Source organism: Embiotoca jacksoni, unplaced genomic scaffold, assembly GCF_022577435.1.
Source record: "Embiotoca jacksoni isolate LCO1_2020_lvr unplaced genomic scaffold, fEmbJac1.0.p SCAF_9, whole genome shotgun sequence".
NCBI classification, from domain to species: Eukaryota; Metazoa; Chordata; class Actinopteri; family Embiotocidae; genus Embiotoca; species Embiotoca jacksoni.
This window is the reverse complement of record NW_027185447.1, coordinates 2,768,112-2,786,951: the sequence shown is the minus strand read 5'-3', so window position 1 is coordinate 2,786,951 and position 18,840 is coordinate 2,768,112. Positions and strand designations below refer to the sequence as shown.

The following is an 18,840-nucleotide window of genomic DNA, read 5'->3' as shown; positions in this document are numbered from 1 at the left end:
ACTAACAACACTTTCTGAAATTACTAACAATACCAATGACACCCTGATGCAACTGAGAAATGCCCTCCACTATTATCCAGTGGTGTATTATGACTGGATAATGCTGATATCAGACTGTATAACACTATAGGCAGCGAGGGCATTTGAAAGAATACTTTTACTTTGGTTGGATGTTCCGTCGTAGATACACATTTTTTTAATCTTTAAAGACGGTGCTAAATTTCCAGTATTCCATTATTTTTGGAGGCAGACAATTTATTATTGCTGTGACCAGCCAATCCAGTACCATGCCAAAGGGTGTAATACACCATCAGTCCACTAGAGGATAATGCGTCACATTTTGCCTTACCTAGGAGTGAAAAGTAAGGTGCCTTATGTTTGGGCACCAAAAACCATGTAGTCATGTTTAGAAGATAATGGTTTGGGTTAAAATTTGTCTCCAAAGGTAAGTGATGTTACATTATGTAAGTTACTTAGCGTACATTACATAAGTTAAGTACATTATGTTACGCAAGTAACTTACATTACTTTAAAAAAAAAAAATCCTATTGACCTTTGCTTTCTCACACGAACAGCAGTCTATTTGGTAAAAGTCCAGTGTTTGTTCCATCCATCCAACCTCTTCCCTACATGGATATTATCAGTCTTTGTATTTGGTCACATGACCAGGGTCATACATGCGTGTACTTTTCACGCAAAGGCAAAAACATGGCACTGACAGTATCCTCTCATTGACTCCAGGTCTATTACAGGCTTTGGTGTGATAAAGAGCTGAACCAGCAGTCTGGAAGCCAAAAATATAACATTTACAGTAATCTGAAACCGAGTGAACGGGAATGTTTGGCAATTAAAAAAAAAAGAAGATTGTTTATTAGTTTTCTTTCAATTTTAATGATTCAACACGACATTGAGTGCCAGCCAAGAAATGTTGCTAACGAGCATTTTGCCAAAATGTAATTGAACTAATGTTGCTCATCCACAGACTTTGAAAATTACAAAAAAGACCAGAAGAGACAAAGAAAGAAAGAATGCAACAGTCGATCAATCCCAGTGGTTTATACATCCTTTTACGAAGACTACTGCAAACCCACAGGCATTATACTGCTACTATTACCTTCGTCTTGGGATTCACAGCAAATGAGTCACAAACATACTGATAGAAGAGCAGGAAGAATTCAAGGCTCAGGAGTTGGAGAATTACAACAGCTCTTCATTCACAGTATCACCGCATCAAAGTTCCCAAAGGATCATTTTGTTGGCTTAGGTTTGGCTTGTGATTTGTCGCTGGCAACCCCACTCTGTTTGTCTGATAAAGGCTCTTCTGTCTGACTGGGTTCAGCTTCTTCGTTGCTGGTAGTCTGAGAGGCAGATGACTTCTCACACTGGTCAGCTTCTGAGCGCTTCTCGTCAGAGACTTCAGAAACCACAGCTTCAACCTCAACTGCAGCCTCTGTTGTTTTGGCCTCCGTTTCCTTGGCAGCACCCTCAGTAGTTTCAGGCATTTTCTCATCTTCTGTGACCGCAGTGTCGGCCCGTTCAGTTGATAGGACTTCTGCTTCCTTGGAAACCTCTGCGGCATCCTTGGCAGCAGTCTCTGCAGGTGAAGGTTCTTTGACAATTTCTGCAGTTGCATCCTCTGTGGCAAAGTCTGCAGCCACTGCCTGAGCCTCTTTGGCTACCTCTGAGGCTGTGGCTTCAGTTTTGATGCCATTTTCTCTAGAGAGTACCTCACTTGGTTGGACTTCCGCTTCCTTGGAAGCCTCTGCTGTTGTAACCTCAGATTCATTGGCAGCAATCTCTGCAGGTGAAGGCTCTTTCGCAATCTCAGCCTCTGTGGTCAACTCTGTGGTCGTAGTCTGAGTGATCTTGGTTTCCTCTGAGACCAGGGCTTCAGTTTCCAATGCAGACTCAGTTGGCGTGGCTACAACTTCGCTCAAAGTTGTCTCAGTCATCGGAGGTTCAACCTCTTTAACTATCTCTGCATCCACAATTTTAGATTCCATCTCTGTCACTTCAGCCACTTTAGTAATCTCTGATGTTTCTGATTCCACTGCAACCTCATTTGTATCTTTGACAACCACCGTTTCTGTGGGTTCGCTTTCTTTCATGACTGCTGCCTCCATCTCATCAGTGAGCGTTGCTACAGCATCAACCACCTTGGCCACATCAGTTGTTATAGGTTCAGCCTCCTTTACGATGTTTGCCAAGGACTCGGTCATTTCAGCTACATTGTTTACAACTTCCTCTGCCACCTTTACAGAATCAGTTGCGGCTTCCTCTACAGCCTTATTGGCTTCAGTTTCCACACCATCTGTAGGAGTGGTTGCCTGAACAACAGTGTCCTGGGAAAGTGTGGCTACTATAGCCTCTGGCTCCTGGACATCATTAGAGATGACGGCGTCTAATTCCTTCTCCAGGGCAACAGCAGAGAGTGTTGATGTGTCAAGGTGTGCTGCAACCTTCTTCTCCTCCTTGACTACTTCCGAGGCCCCGGTTTCTTGCACTAAATCAGTAGTTGGCTCTTCTTTACTCACAGCAGCAGCTTCTTGTACAGTGGAAGCTGGTGCGCTCTCAGCTTCTATCTCTTTAACCTCTGGTACAACACTTTCTGCAGCTACAGCCGTTCCTAGAACCTCCTCCGTTGGGTCCTTAACAACCTCAGCCTCCTGCACCAATGGGACAGCAGCAGCTGTCTCCACAATTTTTTCAACTGCCTCTGCTTCATTCAAGATAGTTTTATCTACAGTTGTTGCATGAACAACCTCACTTTCTTTTACCAAAGCGGCTGCCTCTTGGAGGATAACATCTGCTTGCACTTCTGAAGGTGGCGTGGCTGCGTGTGCCTGGGCAGCACTGCTTACAACCTCAAGCAGTGGAAGGACTTGTTGTATAGTCGCCGTTGTATCTTCACTTTGTGCAAGTGAAGCAGTTTTCAGCGTGGTGAGTCCTGCAGCCATTTCCTTGGGGAGGTAAATGCCGACCTTGCCAACCCCCACACCTGCTTCCATCTGCAGCCAGTCCATTTTCTGTGCGTGCTGCTTGATGGCATCATCAACTCTTGAGTCAATCATTGCTTCAGTTAAGACTCCGTCTTCAGAAGAGTAGGCAGCAGCCTTCGCAGGAAACACATTTATTCAATGACTGTTTCTGGGTTTGTTTTGAATTCATATTTTGTGTCAACAGGCTTTCCTACTCACCTGCCAGGCCACACCAAGTTTAGAGATTTCACGACCGGACATGCCGTCTGCTCGCTGTGCAATGTCTGAGCACTTCTGGCCATAGTCAAACTGAGCCAATTTTAATCTCCTGTTGAGTTAAAGCACAGGAGGTTTGTTCAGTAAGTGGGCTTTAACATGTTTCTTATAATTGACTATCCTTACATTTACTGGTTTCAAATGACCAAAGCACTCTGCTTGTGGACTACTTTCAGAGGACTTACTTAAACACCACTTCATGAAAGCAATCAGAAAGATTCAGACACCACTGTGGTTTCCGTATTGAACACATTATGCACACCATTATGCAACTTGAGCTAGCAAGGCACTCTCTAGGAACAAATGCTTTCCTTAGCGATGGAAAAGTACCTGCGCCACGGAGCAGCAACACTAGCTCTTAATGAAATACAATACTCACTGTCTCCCAGCAGTGGCGGGACCCAATACAAATTTGTCGAAATACAAGCACACCAATCTCTCCCTCTCTTCCAGACCCGGCAATGCAAAGTTAACAATCTCATCGATGCGGTCGTTGATGGCCCAGTCAAACTGCTCTGGCTGGTTACTAGCAAGCACCAGCATGAACCTGAAGAGAGAAAAATGAGAGTACTTAGACCCGGCCAGTGACCTTTTCAGTCATGACGATGACCTTTTCATGCCCAGCCATACACAAGGAATAAAGCGAGATACTAACTTGTTGCTCTGCTCCCCGGTACGGTAGAGGAATGCATTGAGCGTGGCTCTGAGGTCCTCACTAATTTTCTCCTGCAATGTAAAAATCAGGACTCATGAATATATGATTAAAAACAGGGCATCAACACCATGCATATGGCACTGCAGCTGAACTCACTGTGGCTCGCTTGCGCAGGAATGCATCAGCTTCATCTACAAACAGCAAGAGACTGCAGAGAGACCAGAGGACGTCAAAGAGAAGCAGCTTACAAACGGACATTTTTCTTAAAGGCCTTTGATGTAATTAGCCAGAAAGATAACTGCAGCTCTGTATGTAAGACTGTGTCCAGTCCATACTTAACAGCTAAAACACATTATAGTGCTAATTCATTGGTTGTTAATTAAGCGAATTCAAATGCCTTACCCTCGCCTGCTGGTGCTGGCCCAATCAAACACCTTGTGCATAGCGGTGACTCCATCGCGCCCCATGGGTGCCACGTCCCCACCTGTCATGATGGCATAGTCCATCCCTGAATGGAGAGCTAGTTTCTGAAAGCAATGAAGAGAGAGGCAAAAAAAAAAAGAAAAATAGAATTGTCATGTCAAAGACATTTAGTATAAAGCTAAATATATAGAAAATATATGGATTCACAACTGAGCATCTTCAAAGAATGAAAGAAATATAAAAATGTATGAGGAAATATTATCATGTACCATTATATGTACAAAGAATGATATTTGTAGGATCAGGTTTTTCTTGTCAAATGTTTTTTTAATCAATAACTGCTGTGAAGCCATCATTGCTAGTTAACAATTTTTCTATAGCTTCCAAATCAGAGAAATATGAAGCATTACATGACATAATCAGAGATTTTTCCAGAAATAACCAACACTAACTGTTGTGTTACACTAACTGAACTGAATAAAATGGGTAGTTTTGTTTGTTAAAATAATACTGCAGTATGTAAATCAGCATAAAGAAGTAGCAAAACAATCTTTTATTTTTATAAAAGGTCAGAGTTTACACCCTCAACTATCCATTAAAGCCAGACACGTCAAAAAACATGGAAAGTGAGGAAAATCAAAAGGCGCCATACCTTCGCAAAGAGAGTTTTTCCAGTTCCAGGAGGTCCATACATCAGGATGTTTCTGTACAAGCCTTTGTTCTGGTTGGTGTTACGAGTGGCGATGGCAATGTCTCTCACACACTCCTCCAAGCCTGCCTGTGTGAACCACAATGTTAACATCTGGAAGTTTTAACACTCATCCAAACACATGAATATGGAATACATAAAACCATGTATAGTGCAACACTCACGCTGAGCACCACGCCCTGTAAAGCATCCTGGGGTCTGCTTCTCAGGCGCTTGGCTGTCTATAAATGAGAGAAACAGAGGGAACTGCATTATGACTTGTTTTAGCACAAATCATTTCATGGTTATCAGCTCGTCAGGGGAATTTATATTTCAACTATAAACAGAATTTCCTATAATTCAGTCAGAATGTGAAAAATAACAAAAAACAATACTGAAAATAACTCAAAACATTCAGCAAATGACCAAGATCTGTTATTTTAGTTTCCGAGAAATAAAATTAATGTATTCAACAAATCATTGGTAGAAATGATTTCTGGAGATTTTGGTATTTTCATGTTAAGTCCTAAAATCTTTGCACATTCAGTCTATTTGGCAGAATTAACAGAATGCACTACAGACAACACACAAATCAACAAATCTATTTCAGCTATTTATTTTCTTGGAAAATAATTAAGCTTCCAGGCTGATGTCAAATACCTCATTTACAACAATCATTATTGTTTATGGACAGTGGCTATTAAAAACATCTTAATGATCAAATAATATTAATGTAAAATGTATTATGCAAAGATACCTCATTAAAATATGTCATTTACACACATCCTGCATGTATTTTATCCCTGTGCAGATGATGTTAGTTAGATATTATCAGCAGGCCGCCAACCACACAATAAATAGTAAAAACATACAAATTTGAGTGTAATTTGACCTTGACTGGGTGTTTGACAGCCTCCACAACAGATAACCTGGAGGTCTCTCGGACCAGAGACGGTTTGCCCAGACGAGCCTCGATGTACCGCCTAGCCACCGATGTGGCATTCCTGGCAGAATAAACACCTGCTGCCAACAGGGTCAATCCTGCAACCTGAGGATGGAAAAAAAACACATCATCAAACCAACAAACAATAAATGAAGACCACTGCCTCCCACAAACATCTGTAGTCCTGCTGTGGTGAGAGCGTGACAAAGCATGACAGGTCGAACATGATCTACCGTGGCTGTGAGTTTATCCCAGTCGGAGACAAAGGCCCTGAATCCCTCCCCAAACACCGATCCCGCCGTCCTGCCAGGAACAAAACATAATTATCACACCGACTGCTTCCGCCGTGGCAGCTACAGTCGCTGCTGCCCTCTGGGGTTTGTGTTTAACTGCAACTTACAGCTCAGACAGATACTAGAGGATGACATGCCAGTTACTCTGAGGATTAAGGAAAGTGGAAAGTCATTCTGTCCTCACTTTATAGATTCAAGGACAGTTTGTCTGTGTTCAGCTGCTTTCAGGCGGATCTGTTCCCTGATCAGATCTGCATTCTCCCGCTCCACCTGAGCACGGGCTTTGGCCTCTGCTTCAACCCGGAGCAGGTCATTTTTGTGTCTCAGCTCCATTTCATGTTCAATAGTAGCTGAAAAATTAAAAAGAAGCAAATATTAATAACTACCTGCTGATGACCACTTCTGACGGGACTGAGCATTTGACCTACTTTTAATCAGCGAGGCCTAAATTATTTTTACACAAAGTGAATACTAGATTGATCTGATTTAAAGATAACAGTTCCTTCGTACTTCTTGGCTCCTCTACTGTAATGTGGGACACCTTTCGGCCCTGCAGTGGACATTAACTAATATATCAATTTCATCAATCGCTATGTATGTATAGCAGGAAGTATAACAGCTTTACTGCAGCTTACAGCAGCTCCTTCCTTATAAATGCATTTTCTAACTTGTGATGTAAAATATTTGCATAGAAATTAAAACAATTCTACAATTTTTGTAACAACTTTTATTGAGACTGTTCTGGGTGTATCATCTATTCTGTTCCATTAATGTCTACTGTTGCAGGAAAACAGCACACATGGTCAGTCAGTTTACTGTGTTGAGACACAAGTTAAAGCAACAATATATTGATTTTGCCACATGAGGGCACTGAAACATGCTATACACTCAACACAACGAACTGTTTTATCATCTTATTAAATTATTATGGCTAAAGTATTCACAAACAGTTGCCTAACAGGTAAAAAAGTAAATTAGGATTTGTTTGGAGCTGTGTTTCTGTCACCTGATGAATTTCAAGCTCTTTATAGTGTCCACTGACCCCTGAAGGAAACACACAGCTCTTGCTAAATACTATAGGTCCACATATGCTCACCAAATTATGTCAGAGGTTTATCAATTGGTTTTTTTGTCCATGTAAAAATGAAATGCTTTACTGCAGCCAGAGAGGAGCTCAGTGATCTAGGTGGGACTGAATGAACACATCAAAGTTGTCAGCTGAAAAACCAAAACAATTTGAGTAAAAGAGGCTAAAAGTTTAGCAGAGTTGAAAGTCAAGTGATAAATTGGCACTACAAGTGACTTCTTTCACATTGCAACAAATCCATTCAAAACAAAAGCACATATGGTTTCAATGATGATCACCATCTGCACCCCTTCACTATTTGTTAAATCATACGTTTTAAATACCTAAACTATCCTGAAATCACCACACCTAACCATTGTGACCAAAAAAAAAAAAGAACCATGGACTTTCTAACCTCATCTGTTATTTTATTTGGTTGTTATTTGGTTATCATTTCATGGTAATGAGTGTTCGATGGTTGTGTTGAATGTCCGGTATTTGTACTATATCAATTTCGACTTCTCTGTTTAATACCTTAAATATAATGAAAATCTCAAGTGAGTAAATTAAGTGAGTCTTCCCTTTATTTACTTTTTCATACCTCCCTTCATGTATAGAAAAATGCATCCAACCATCTTCAATTGAGACAAATAAATTGTTGGAACATCAGCTGTTCTGTGAGCCAACCATCCTCACTGTAGTTTTGTTTTTTTTACTATTAAATAATAGACACATTTTTGGTTTATTCACTAATTAAATACACAAAAACACAATGCAAAGTGAAGAGCTAATTCATTATCATAATAAATACTAGAATAAAAGTAATACTGTGGGGTTGTCCTGATTCTGAGAGCAGGGGGCTCTGAGAGACTTTAAAGGGCCACAAATCTCACAGCAAACCATGCAATCGCTGAGTCATCTGATCAATAACATTATTGACCTTTGCAGATTTATTATGGTCATTATTTGCAGTGGAGTAGCACAAATCATACGTAGTGCATCTTTAAAAAGGATAATAAAATACTTTCTTTTTTTTAAAATATAATATCATGAGTGGATGAATTAATCCTAATACAAGGATGTTCTACCTTTCCTCATGGACTCTTGCTTCACAACCGATTCCTCTTGTTTGCGAAGGTTTTCCTCGCTGAGGAATTGCTGTAGGTAAACAAAACATATGATGAACGCTCCATTCAGGTACAGCTGACATTCTTTTTCAGTGTCTGTTTGAGGGTGTAAGGATTACCTGTTGCCTCAGCTGATCATCATACCGCTGTCTAGCCAGTTTGTCTTGATAGTGAGCCCTCTAGATGTGATACAAAAAATAACCAATTATATTAATATGCAGTACTTGGAAACATCAGAGGGAAATTAGATGGATCATATCATCCTAATGCACATATATCTGCTGCTGTCATGTTTTACTGCTTGGTTTTGCTTCGTCTCCTCTGCAAGTGTTTTCCGTCTCTCCTCCCACTGGAGTTGGATCTGTTCTCCCTTCAGCTGCTCCAGACCTGCTTCATACTCCTGTTGGAGGGGAGGGGGGGGGTTTGGTTACCGTTTTGTTTACTGACAACACGGTTTTAACAGTCACTTAATCGAAACAGTATCAGTGGATCACAGAATCACATCTGCAACACCTACTTTCACTTTACACTGATGCTCCAGCTGTACAGTCTGCTCCTGCATACGAGCCAAATCCAGCGCTTCTTTGGCATGCCCTGTTGAAACGGGTAAGAACAGTTCAACCATTTAAATTTTGACCATCAACAGGTAACTGTAGTTGGACTTATGAGTGTAATATTCCTATGACGGGCACCACAAGGCGGTGCACAAGTGAGCCTGTTTCTTGGGGAGTTAGTAAAAACAACTGCTGAAATCGAAACATGAATTAAGCGACCATTATTTAAGGTTCAATATATACAATCATTTTGCTTAAAACATTCAGTAATTGAATAAAATGATCAACAAAATGTGAATAAATTACAGTGTTGACGTTATGTCAAAGACGTCCATGTTTTGTGTTGCACAGATGTCTGAAGTGAGCATGTTAACCAGCTAGGCCCGCTCCTGCCGCCTAGTAATACCACCCCACACCTCAAGAGGCGATAGTGAGTCAGTGTTGTGTCCAGTCTGCCATCAGTCCAAAATGAGAAGATGAAGTGTGTTCTAACCATTGACTGTATATAAAAGTGGACGTAGCTTCTGGATCTGAAAAATTATGCCAATGCGCAAGCGCCTTAAAATGCAATTCCACCAAGTGCAGCTAGAGGTTGGCTCCAAAAAGCCTTCGGGTACGTTGACTCCCATTTGACTTACGAAAACGAAGCCCAAATTTTTTTTCCACAAGCTATTTAGGTGTTGTTAGTTAAAGTCACTCCTTCTTATTAGTTTCCTGACAGTCCATATGAAAATAATCCCGTAATTAATTAGAAATGAGCCCTGAAAAAGCTGTGCTTTTGGGGCCACTGCTGTTTGACTGACGTCACTGTGGGTTTCCGCTTGGCTCCAACCTTTTGTTTGAATGAGTAGAACAGTAACCACAACAATAGCTGGCACTTAGCAAAATACAATAAAAACAAAAGTTACATTTTTGTTGTTGCTTTCCACCACTGGAGACAGTCAATTAGCGAGGAAAGGAATGAAATTTGACATCAAACTTGCGACATTTCCTCTAGATTGGCGAGACAGCTGTTAATGCTAATGTTGGCCATGAAGCGTATAAAGGTAGCTTATTGAATAACATCACTGACAGTGTTAATATATGTCTCCTGAGTTTACTGCTTGTTGATATGCAGTTCAGATAAGTTAGAATAGCCGTGCGTGATGAGCTCAATTAGCTCGTCATCTCACTATTTATCAAACTGAAGCAATTTCATGTAGAAAACAAACCAGGCGTGTTGACATTGTTTGGACAAGTTCTTCAGTGCAGCTAATGGCAACACATCCCATACTACACATCATTACAAATGGTATCAATACATGGTGTTGCTGTGGCTGTTCACTTGCAAATACGGTCATGCTGAAAACAAAAATAAGAAAGCAATATAATAAATTATAGCCTTAAACAATGACCATTTTAACAGTCAATTCACTAATTGGTCCATAAAATCTAACTTTACATTCATCAGTTAAAAAAAAAAGAAAACTACAAAAAGCAAGGCAAGAATAAACAAAATCCAACAAAACTTTCTAAACTGTGAGAACTGGACAGAGGGCAGCCCACCTGGACCATGCAGTGACTCACTACCGCCTCCTAACGGACAAAGCGGTATTACAAGCCAGGATCTACATCTTACATACTGCACCTTTAAAAACAAACAACGTGCTCTGCTTGTCAGGATAAAAAAAATTACCCCACAGAGTGACCAGCAGCACGCATGTTCACATGGACACACGTGCTGAGGCGAAAGGGCACGATGTGTGCAACAGGTGAGGGGCTGAGCTGCCTGGGACACTTTGTTCTTTATTGCTCTTTTGCCACACCCATTCAAAATATCTCCAACTTTGCTTGCAGACTGCATGTGCACTTGTGACAAAGTAGCGACAGCTGGAATCACGCGCAGTACGGCGATGCATTTGTTATTGATTTGTAGCGAGCTTGTGATACATTGTAAGCAATTCATCAGCCTGATTCGTGCAACCAAACTCCATTTAAACACACCGGCAAATTACACCCACCTCAGAGCTGCAGCCTGCTGGAGTTTTACCGGTTAAGTTTTTTTTTTTTTAAAGGTTTTCTACATTGTGCTGCTCAATCTGACAGGTGTATGCCGTATTAAAGTACGACACCTCGAGTTAATATGTGCTCTTACAATAGCATTTTCAGTGCGTGTATTATATGCCAAGTTGTCAGTGAAGATAAAGCTTGACATTTTGAATTGGAGTCCGCGTTAAGCACTCTGACCCGAAAAGAACAGAACGTGCCAAACTTTTAAAATTTGTCCAGACCAGTAAAAAAAACAACAACAACAGAGCTTTGAAAACGGTTAAAGAAAGCATGTATTTTAATTCAAAGCTGGTAAAATGACCCACGTGATTTGTCGAGCTCCTTTGCAGCTTTTGCAGCTCTCTCTAGCCCAGTTGGGTCAAAGTTACTCCACTTGTCCCCGGGTTTGTCTTGCCCTGAAGCTCCTGGAGCTCCCCCGACCCCCTCAGCCGCTGCAGCGGCCGTTTGGTCCTCCGCTGGCGGCGACCCGGAGCCCTTTCTCCATCCGAAGAGCCACGACATGCTGCTCCTGTAGTGTGAATTGCAAGTTGGAGTTGGTGGTTCAGTGTCTCCAATGTGCTCATGTAGACAATGCTTATTAGACCAACCTAAAAAGTACACAAACAAAAATAAACTTCCGGCCAAAACTTTCAAAATAAATCTGTTAATGTCATTTTAAAAACGTTTTTTGGATGTGAAACTAATAAAATATTTTTTGTGTTGCTCAAATTGTCACATTGTAATGTGTCATTTATGCTTTGTATCGAAAAGGCTAGAAAAGACTTATAGAACATTAAAAGCTGAACAAATCACAGCCGATTTAGTGGTTCAGTGTCTCCAATGTGCTCCTGTACACAATGCTTATTGGACCAGAGAAAAAAGTACGCCCACAAAAATAAACTTCCGGTCAAAACTTTCACATTAAATCTGTAAAAGCTGATGGTAATGTCAGTTTCAATTCACGGTAGGGTTTCAACCATAAACTGTATATAAAAGGCACCATAGGTTGAAGTGTCTTAGGAAAAGTTATCTTGGTGTTTTTCATCAAGGTGAGGTGAACAAGTGAAAGCTTTTATTCTGAAAATAATATTAGCCTACTTTAGGCCTTCAGATGTATATTTTACTTTTCAGTACATCCATGCTTATTATTTCATACAAGATAGAAACAGTGTTAAATTCAGAATAAATAACACCAGACAACAATATCTAACGGGAAAATAGGGGTGTAACACATTCGAGGATGAGAGCCATCTTCATATGCTGTAATTTCACAAATGAGGTACAGTTTATGTCTGAGGGTCGGTAGTGATGGTTCTGTTTTATTGACTGTGTGAATAAAGACTAATGAATAATTCCTACACAAATACACACTGAATGAGAAAAGATTGACAGTAAATACATGATGCATAGATGAAATAGACAGAATACAACCACATTCTTTTTATTTGCCTAAATCAAGGTCATCTGTTGTGTTGCTCTCAGATAAGAATAGCTTTGCTGGCTTATTGCAACATGTTTGTTGCTTAGGAGGCCAGATATGGGCTAATTAGAATATTAGTAAGGCAGGTTATTGGGTCTCATCTCTATTAGGCTTGACAGCATTTAAGAGAAGCTGCGACATGCTGTTTCTTCATATAGGTCAGGGCCATACGGAGATCAGTCATAGCATTCAAACCATTGAGGTGAAGTATGAAACAAAGATCCAGTCTAATTGAGAGAGGTGTTGATTGATGTTGATGGGTCATTTTGGAGACTTTAATTTGTGGTGCTGTAGAACTGTACTGGGTTACAAAGAGAGATGTTTTGAATATTCATTTAAATTAAATGAGTTGACAGAAGACTGCAGGCTATGTTGTTCTGGGGGTTGTAATATGATGTGTTAGCTGTTCTTTTATGTTTTAGAGGAGTTTGAATGTCTTTTCCAAGGCTTCTACCAACTGACTTGTTTTGTAGATCCATATTCAATTCAATTTCAATTCAATTTTATTTATATAGCGCCAAATTACAACATAGGTTATTTCATGGCACTTAACACATTAAAGTCCTTACAGCAAGACTTTACAATATTATACAGATAAACCAACAATTCAACAATTCCCACAAGCTAGGAGGGGAAAAAAAACCTCTCCTCTTTAAGGGAGAAAAACCTCCAACAGAGGGAAGGAAAAACTCCCTCTGAACAGGGAGAAACCTCCGACAGAACCAGACTCAGGGGTGGGCGGAGCCATCTGCCTCCACCGGTTGGAGTGAGAGGAGAGCAGAGAGAGAAAAGGACAGCATAGAGATAGAAGAGAAGAACTGTTGGTGGAGACGACAGGCGCAGGGCAGAGACATGCAGCTCCATGATGGGACATCTGCAAAAGAAAGAACAGAAACTACACAAGCGAGGGAACTGAATGGAGAAAACAGACAATAAGAAGAAACTATGGGAGAGAAAAAGATGGTGAGGTATGAGTCAGTTAAAGAGTAGGAGGAAAGAAAAGAAACTCAGTGTGTAACGAGGTCCCCCAGCAGCCTCGGCCTATAACAGCATAACTAAGGGTTGGTTCAGGTCTACTCAAGCCATAGGCCTTAAACTTGAATATTTTATTTTCATATTTTGCAATATTTTTCATATTGAACGATACCTTCTACTAATTTACTTACTAAGTACAGAACAACATGTGTCCATAGCACCAAATATCAATTTGGATCTGCAGCTTTTTATTTTTTTATTTTGTTGGTTACCTGAACCATACCAGCTATATCAATGCTGGTAATACAAATAATACAACTTAAATCACGTTCTTCTCCTCACTTTAATAAATAATACCTTAACCCTCATGTTGTCCTCGGGTCAAAATGACCCGCAGCTGTGTTCAACCAAGTTCTATTTTATTTCTTATATTTTTATATTTTTTGGGATCATTGGTCATCGTTTCTTTAAAGAAACCCTCACAGCCTCCTTGTCACCAATGATCCCAAAAAAATGTGAAAATAAAATAGAACTTGGTTGAACACAGCTGCGGGTCATTTTGACCCGAGGACAACATAAGGGTTAGGGTCATGAAAAGGCGAGAAATCTTTCAGTCAAACATGACATCAAGTGATTATTTCTTTTACCCTCTCTGTCATAGCCTATACTAACTTTCTTCATACACCAAAACAAAACAAAAAAGACTATATGATCATGTTTAACTGAACCTGTTGTTGAAACGATATGAGATTATTTATCTGTAAATCTTCTGTCTGTCTTTCTGTGTTGGCCCTTTGACGGACTGGTGACCTGTCCAACGTGTACCGCACGCTAAGTCACCTGGGATAAGCTTGAGCCTGTAACCCTGTTCAGGGTCAAGTGGATATAAATAATGATGGATGTACATCTCCAGAGAACCAGTAGGCTATAGAAAAAGAAAACATGGAAGACTAGAGTTGTACATAGTTTTTAAAATATCTCTATGAAAAGTAATAACTTTTTAAAGAAGTCAATGATTAATACAAGTCCATCCGGGAAGAATGATTGGGACGGTAGGGCAAAGCAAAGATTATAATCATTAAAATCGTTTTTATTACACAATCTGCAGCACTGTACTGTTTTCAATTGGATATATATATATATAACTGACCGTCATTGACAATGATAGTTGTGAAAGAACTATACTTACTATGTATGGGCCCTTCAGGTGCCGTCGGATAAATAGGATTTTGTGACTCTTCGATCATGTTTACATTAAGATCCACTTCAGTGATCGAACGGAGAAATATTTCTGTTTGAAAACATTGCTTGAAAAAAACGTTCAAACGTGATGCTCATTTCTGTGAGTCAACTGCACAGTAAAATATCCACAGTATTTGTTTGTAGACTGACGGTCAGATGAGAGAGCTGGGAGAGTGCACATGAAGGCAACGTTCTCCTTACGTGATTGTACGTACGGGGCGTGGCTTCCTCTGACGCACAGGGTAGTGTAGACAAAATTGAGGCTGCGTGCCCCGTGGCTTAAGTTAATTGTCAGAAACATATCTGGCCAGAAAGATGTCGGTGGTTTGTGTCGGTTTGAGTCGAAATGTTTTGGCTATCAGGAATTCTGGTATGATGGTGGTAAGTACAACACATTTATTTTATTAGTATTAGAACAGATATACATCATGGGGCTTCTTCGAGAAACATAAATATTACTAACCGCATGTTTTCATTGGTTTGCTGAGTACTGCAGTGTTATCTAATACACTGTAAAATTTGAGTGAATATTATTTACATTTAACTCAACAGTCCACTTTTCTGTAGGAGTTACTGAGTCAACCGCCCTATAGTGAATGAGCTGAGCTGTCCTCTCACAAACTCATATATCAAGTCTGAAGGTTTCTAGCAGTTAAAGTGCATAAATGTTAATATACACCTCATAAACTATATCGAATTTTTTCAGTGGTTGTGCTTTAAAGTCCATGTTTCTTTGTCCTAAAAGAGTCAGTTAGGTAACCACAGACCGTACAGTGATGTAACACGTCCATGTCAGTTCATCCAAGTTACCAATAGGGGGAGACTCCATACAGTCTCATACAAAAGGACAGTACAATAATAAGTTATACAAATGGCCAAAAAATTATAACAATTCTGATATATAACTTGATAGTGTGTGTATTTTTATACTTTAAATATTTCAAATATTGTGTTTTGTTTAATTATGATATTGTATTTAAAGACTTATTATTTTTGGTTCATTTGATCTCATGGTATTTATACTATGTTGTGTTATAATGTCTTTTCATTCTCATATTAAGCCATACTTGTTCATTCTTTTAGATGTGTGCAATTTAGATAAAGTGTCACCATGGTTGTTTGTATGAGTTGACATGTCAGTACTATCCTCTTGGGTTACAGGATACAATTACCAAGTGCTTCCCATTTTAACTTTGGTTGATGTAACCAGGTCACATTATGATGTGTGCATAAGTATTGTTTCTATTGCTCTTTATTTTATTGTGATGCTTTATTGAAAGGAAGTAAATAAAACATACCTGAGAAAATGGCTGAATACAGTATTTCATTTCCATTGTGTTGATATATGCTGCATCTCTGGTTTGTTATGTGTGATCCAGATGGTGCGGTACGCTCAGACTGCAGCTGCTCCGGCTCCTGAACCCAGGATCAAAAAGTTCCAGGTTTACCGCTGGGACCCTGACACAGCCGGAGACAAACCACGAATGCAGACATACGATATTGATCTCAACACGTAAGTCATGACGGGATCAGAGAACAGAGCATTGTTGAGCAGGATCTTGCGTGAATGTTGTTGTCATGTCTGCTGACATCTCTCTGTTCATGCAGCTGTGGTCCGATGGTCCTGGATGCCCTCATTAAGATCAAGAACGAAATCGATCCCACGCTCACGTTCAGACGTTCCTGCCGTGAGGGTAAGAAAGAAAGGCCATCTGGATTCAACTCGCACAAGATGAAGCTAACAATTTCCACTTTGATGATAAATTAAAGCAAATAAAACACGACAGCAGATCTTTTTGAATGGACCTCGATATCAGCAACCTGATATTTGTGACTCTTTTCAGGTATCTGTGGCTCATGCGCCATGAACATCAACGGAGGCAACACCCTGGCATGCCTAAACAAAATCGACACCAACGCTAGCAAACCCACCAAAATCTACCCGCTGCCACACATGTATGTCGTCAAAGATCTGGTGCCTGTAAGTACTGCAGTTGTAGAAAAAGCTGATTTATATGTTTGATAGAGTATAGCCGATGTTCATGAACACTGGAGGATCATGTGGACTGACATGAGTCTGGGAATATTACGACTGTAGAAGGCAGTATATGAAAGAATAATAGGATTATAACATGTACATTCATTTCATGTCGGATGTCTCCACAGGATATGAGCAACTTCTACGCCCAATACAAATCCATCGAGCCCTACCTGAAGAAGAAGGATGATGCTCAGGAAGGGAAGGAGCAGTACTTCCAGTCAGTGGAGGACAGACAAAAACTGGTAAATAAACCAACCTCTTCCTCTCACACTCGATGTATGACACCCTTCGGCAGCCATGTTGGAGGTCTACATATCTTAGAGTGAGTGGCTGACATGACAATAACAGAAGATGTAGTTCTCGAATGCTTTGTATGCGACTAAGTGATCGTGTCATCACTAATATAACTGATTCATTTAGAGACAGAGATAGAATGAGCAGGTATCTTACTCTGTGCACCTCAACAGGACGGCCTGTATGAGTGCATCCTCTGTGCCTGCTGCAGCACCAGCTGTCCCAGCTACTGGTGGAACGGAGACAAATACCTGGGACCTGCTGTCCTCATGCAGGTGGGTAAACCTCAGTCATATTTAATTATGAGATACATATCCCGATAACTCAAATATTAAATTAGGCGGTCATCCTTATTACACACTGGGAAAGAAAATCACTGGATGTGAAAGAGTCCTTGCACTCCCTGAGCTTCTCCTTCAGGTGGCGCTGCACTCTCCTGAGCTCGTCCCTGTCCCCAGACCTGAAGGCTGCTTTCTTCTTATTAAGAAGAACTTTCAGGTCGCTGGTGATCCACGGCTTGTTGTTGGGGAAGCAGTGTACAGTCCAAGTTTAGTCCAAATAAACTCTCTTTTGTGTCTGTTTTGTACATCTCACACTTTGGCGTACTCTATCAGCCTCAGCTGTTCTAATGCAGATGAGATGGGATGCTAACATTATCTATTGGATGTTGATTACATTCAGCATTGTTCCAGCTGAGGCTTCACTTTGAGGCTCCAGATATCATGACAGAAATTTGGTCCCGCAGTGTCATAAACTAAAGTGCTAATAAGTTCCTCCAAAGGTGTTGAATGTAAAATTTCAGGAACACTAAACCCTGTTATTTTCCCACAGGCGTACCGGTGGATGATTGACTCCCGTGATGAATTCACTGAGGAGCGTCTGTCTAAACTCCAGGACCCTTTCTCACTGTACCGCTGCCATACTATCATGAACTGCACTAAGGCTTGCCCCAAGGTACCTGAAAGTCATTTACACACACACACACACACACACACACAGATTTGCCAGAGTTTTAGTGTCTCACTGTGTGTTTGTCTACAGGGTCTTAACCCGGGAAAGGCCATCGCAGAGATCAAGAAAATGATGGCGACGTACAAGGAGAAGAAAGCAGCAGCAACATGAACACATAAAAAAGAAAGTGGCTCCAGATCCACTATTAGTACCTCAAACTGAGTCAGAAGGAAGAGAGGAGCCAACTGCAAACTTTTGCCTCCATCAGCACCTTTGATGATTGTGATTGAATGTGTGAGTGTGACTGTATAAGGGAACAGAAAACAAAAGATTGTAGGGAAGGTGTACTGTAAAGAACCATTAAGATCGTCATATTCTCAGTAAACGGGGAGTTTAACTACACAGTAAAACTGTTATTCTTCCTTCCATTCCAGCCACAAAAGAAAAGAACAAATATCAAATCATAAATATAAAAAAAGAGCAAAATAACAATAAACGAGAGAATATAATGTACATATTCAGTCAGCTGCATATTGAGTGTTGCCACATGTTGGACCACAGTTCTGGCCTTTGTCTGCTTACTGAAATTACAAGGCTTGCATGATATTGTAAACACACTGTTAATATTTAAATATGTGTTCTATTAAAGTTGTGTTGAAATCATTGTGGGGTTACATGCACAATTTAGGATTAGAAAAAAACAAAGTACCCTTTTGTTGACTTCTTTTGCGAGTTAAAGTGCAATAAACACTATTGAAGGATCTAATCAGGAAATGGCATACCAAATCTTTTTTGTTATGAAATAAATAGGTCTGGTTTTAGGGTA

General features: G+C 40.4%; 2 protein-coding genes across 2 annotated transcripts; one reads left to right on the top strand and one right to left on the bottom strand.

Moving 5' to 3' along the window:
- Position 1: 1 nt before the first annotated feature.
- Positions 2-11,591, bottom strand: LOC138193397 (ATPase family AAA domain-containing protein 3-like). The gene is made up of 16 exons (XM_069141413.1): positions 11,358-11,591; positions 8,967-9,043; positions 8,748-8,849; positions 8,569-8,628; positions 8,411-8,480; positions 6,441-6,606; positions 6,197-6,266; positions 5,913-6,068; positions 5,206-5,262; positions 4,985-5,110; positions 4,312-4,436; positions 4,066-4,117; positions 3,910-3,980; positions 3,634-3,801; positions 3,198-3,306; positions 2-3,113 (listed from the first exon to the last, which is right to left on the bottom strand). Exons 1-16 carry the CDS (start codon positions 11,551-11,553, stop codon positions 1,248-1,250), a joined length of 3,471 nt encoding a protein of 1,156 aa, XP_068997514.1. The 5' UTR covers positions 11,554-11,591; the 3' UTR covers positions 2-1,247.
- A 3,368-nt stretch (positions 11,592-14,959) lies between these two features.
- LOC138193297 (succinate dehydrogenase [ubiquinone] iron-sulfur subunit, mitochondrial) lies at positions 14,960-18,780 on the top strand. Its single transcript, XM_069141258.1, has 8 exons — positions 14,960-15,109; positions 16,108-16,241; positions 16,337-16,422; positions 16,573-16,709; positions 16,895-17,011; positions 17,237-17,338; positions 17,895-18,017; positions 18,105-18,780. The coding sequence occupies exons 1-8, from the start codon at positions 15,044-15,046 to the stop codon at positions 18,183-18,185; spliced, it is 846 nt and encodes a 281-aa protein (XP_068997359.1). The 5' UTR covers positions 14,960-15,043; the 3' UTR covers positions 18,186-18,780.
- Positions 18,781-18,840: the final 60 nt, after the last annotated feature.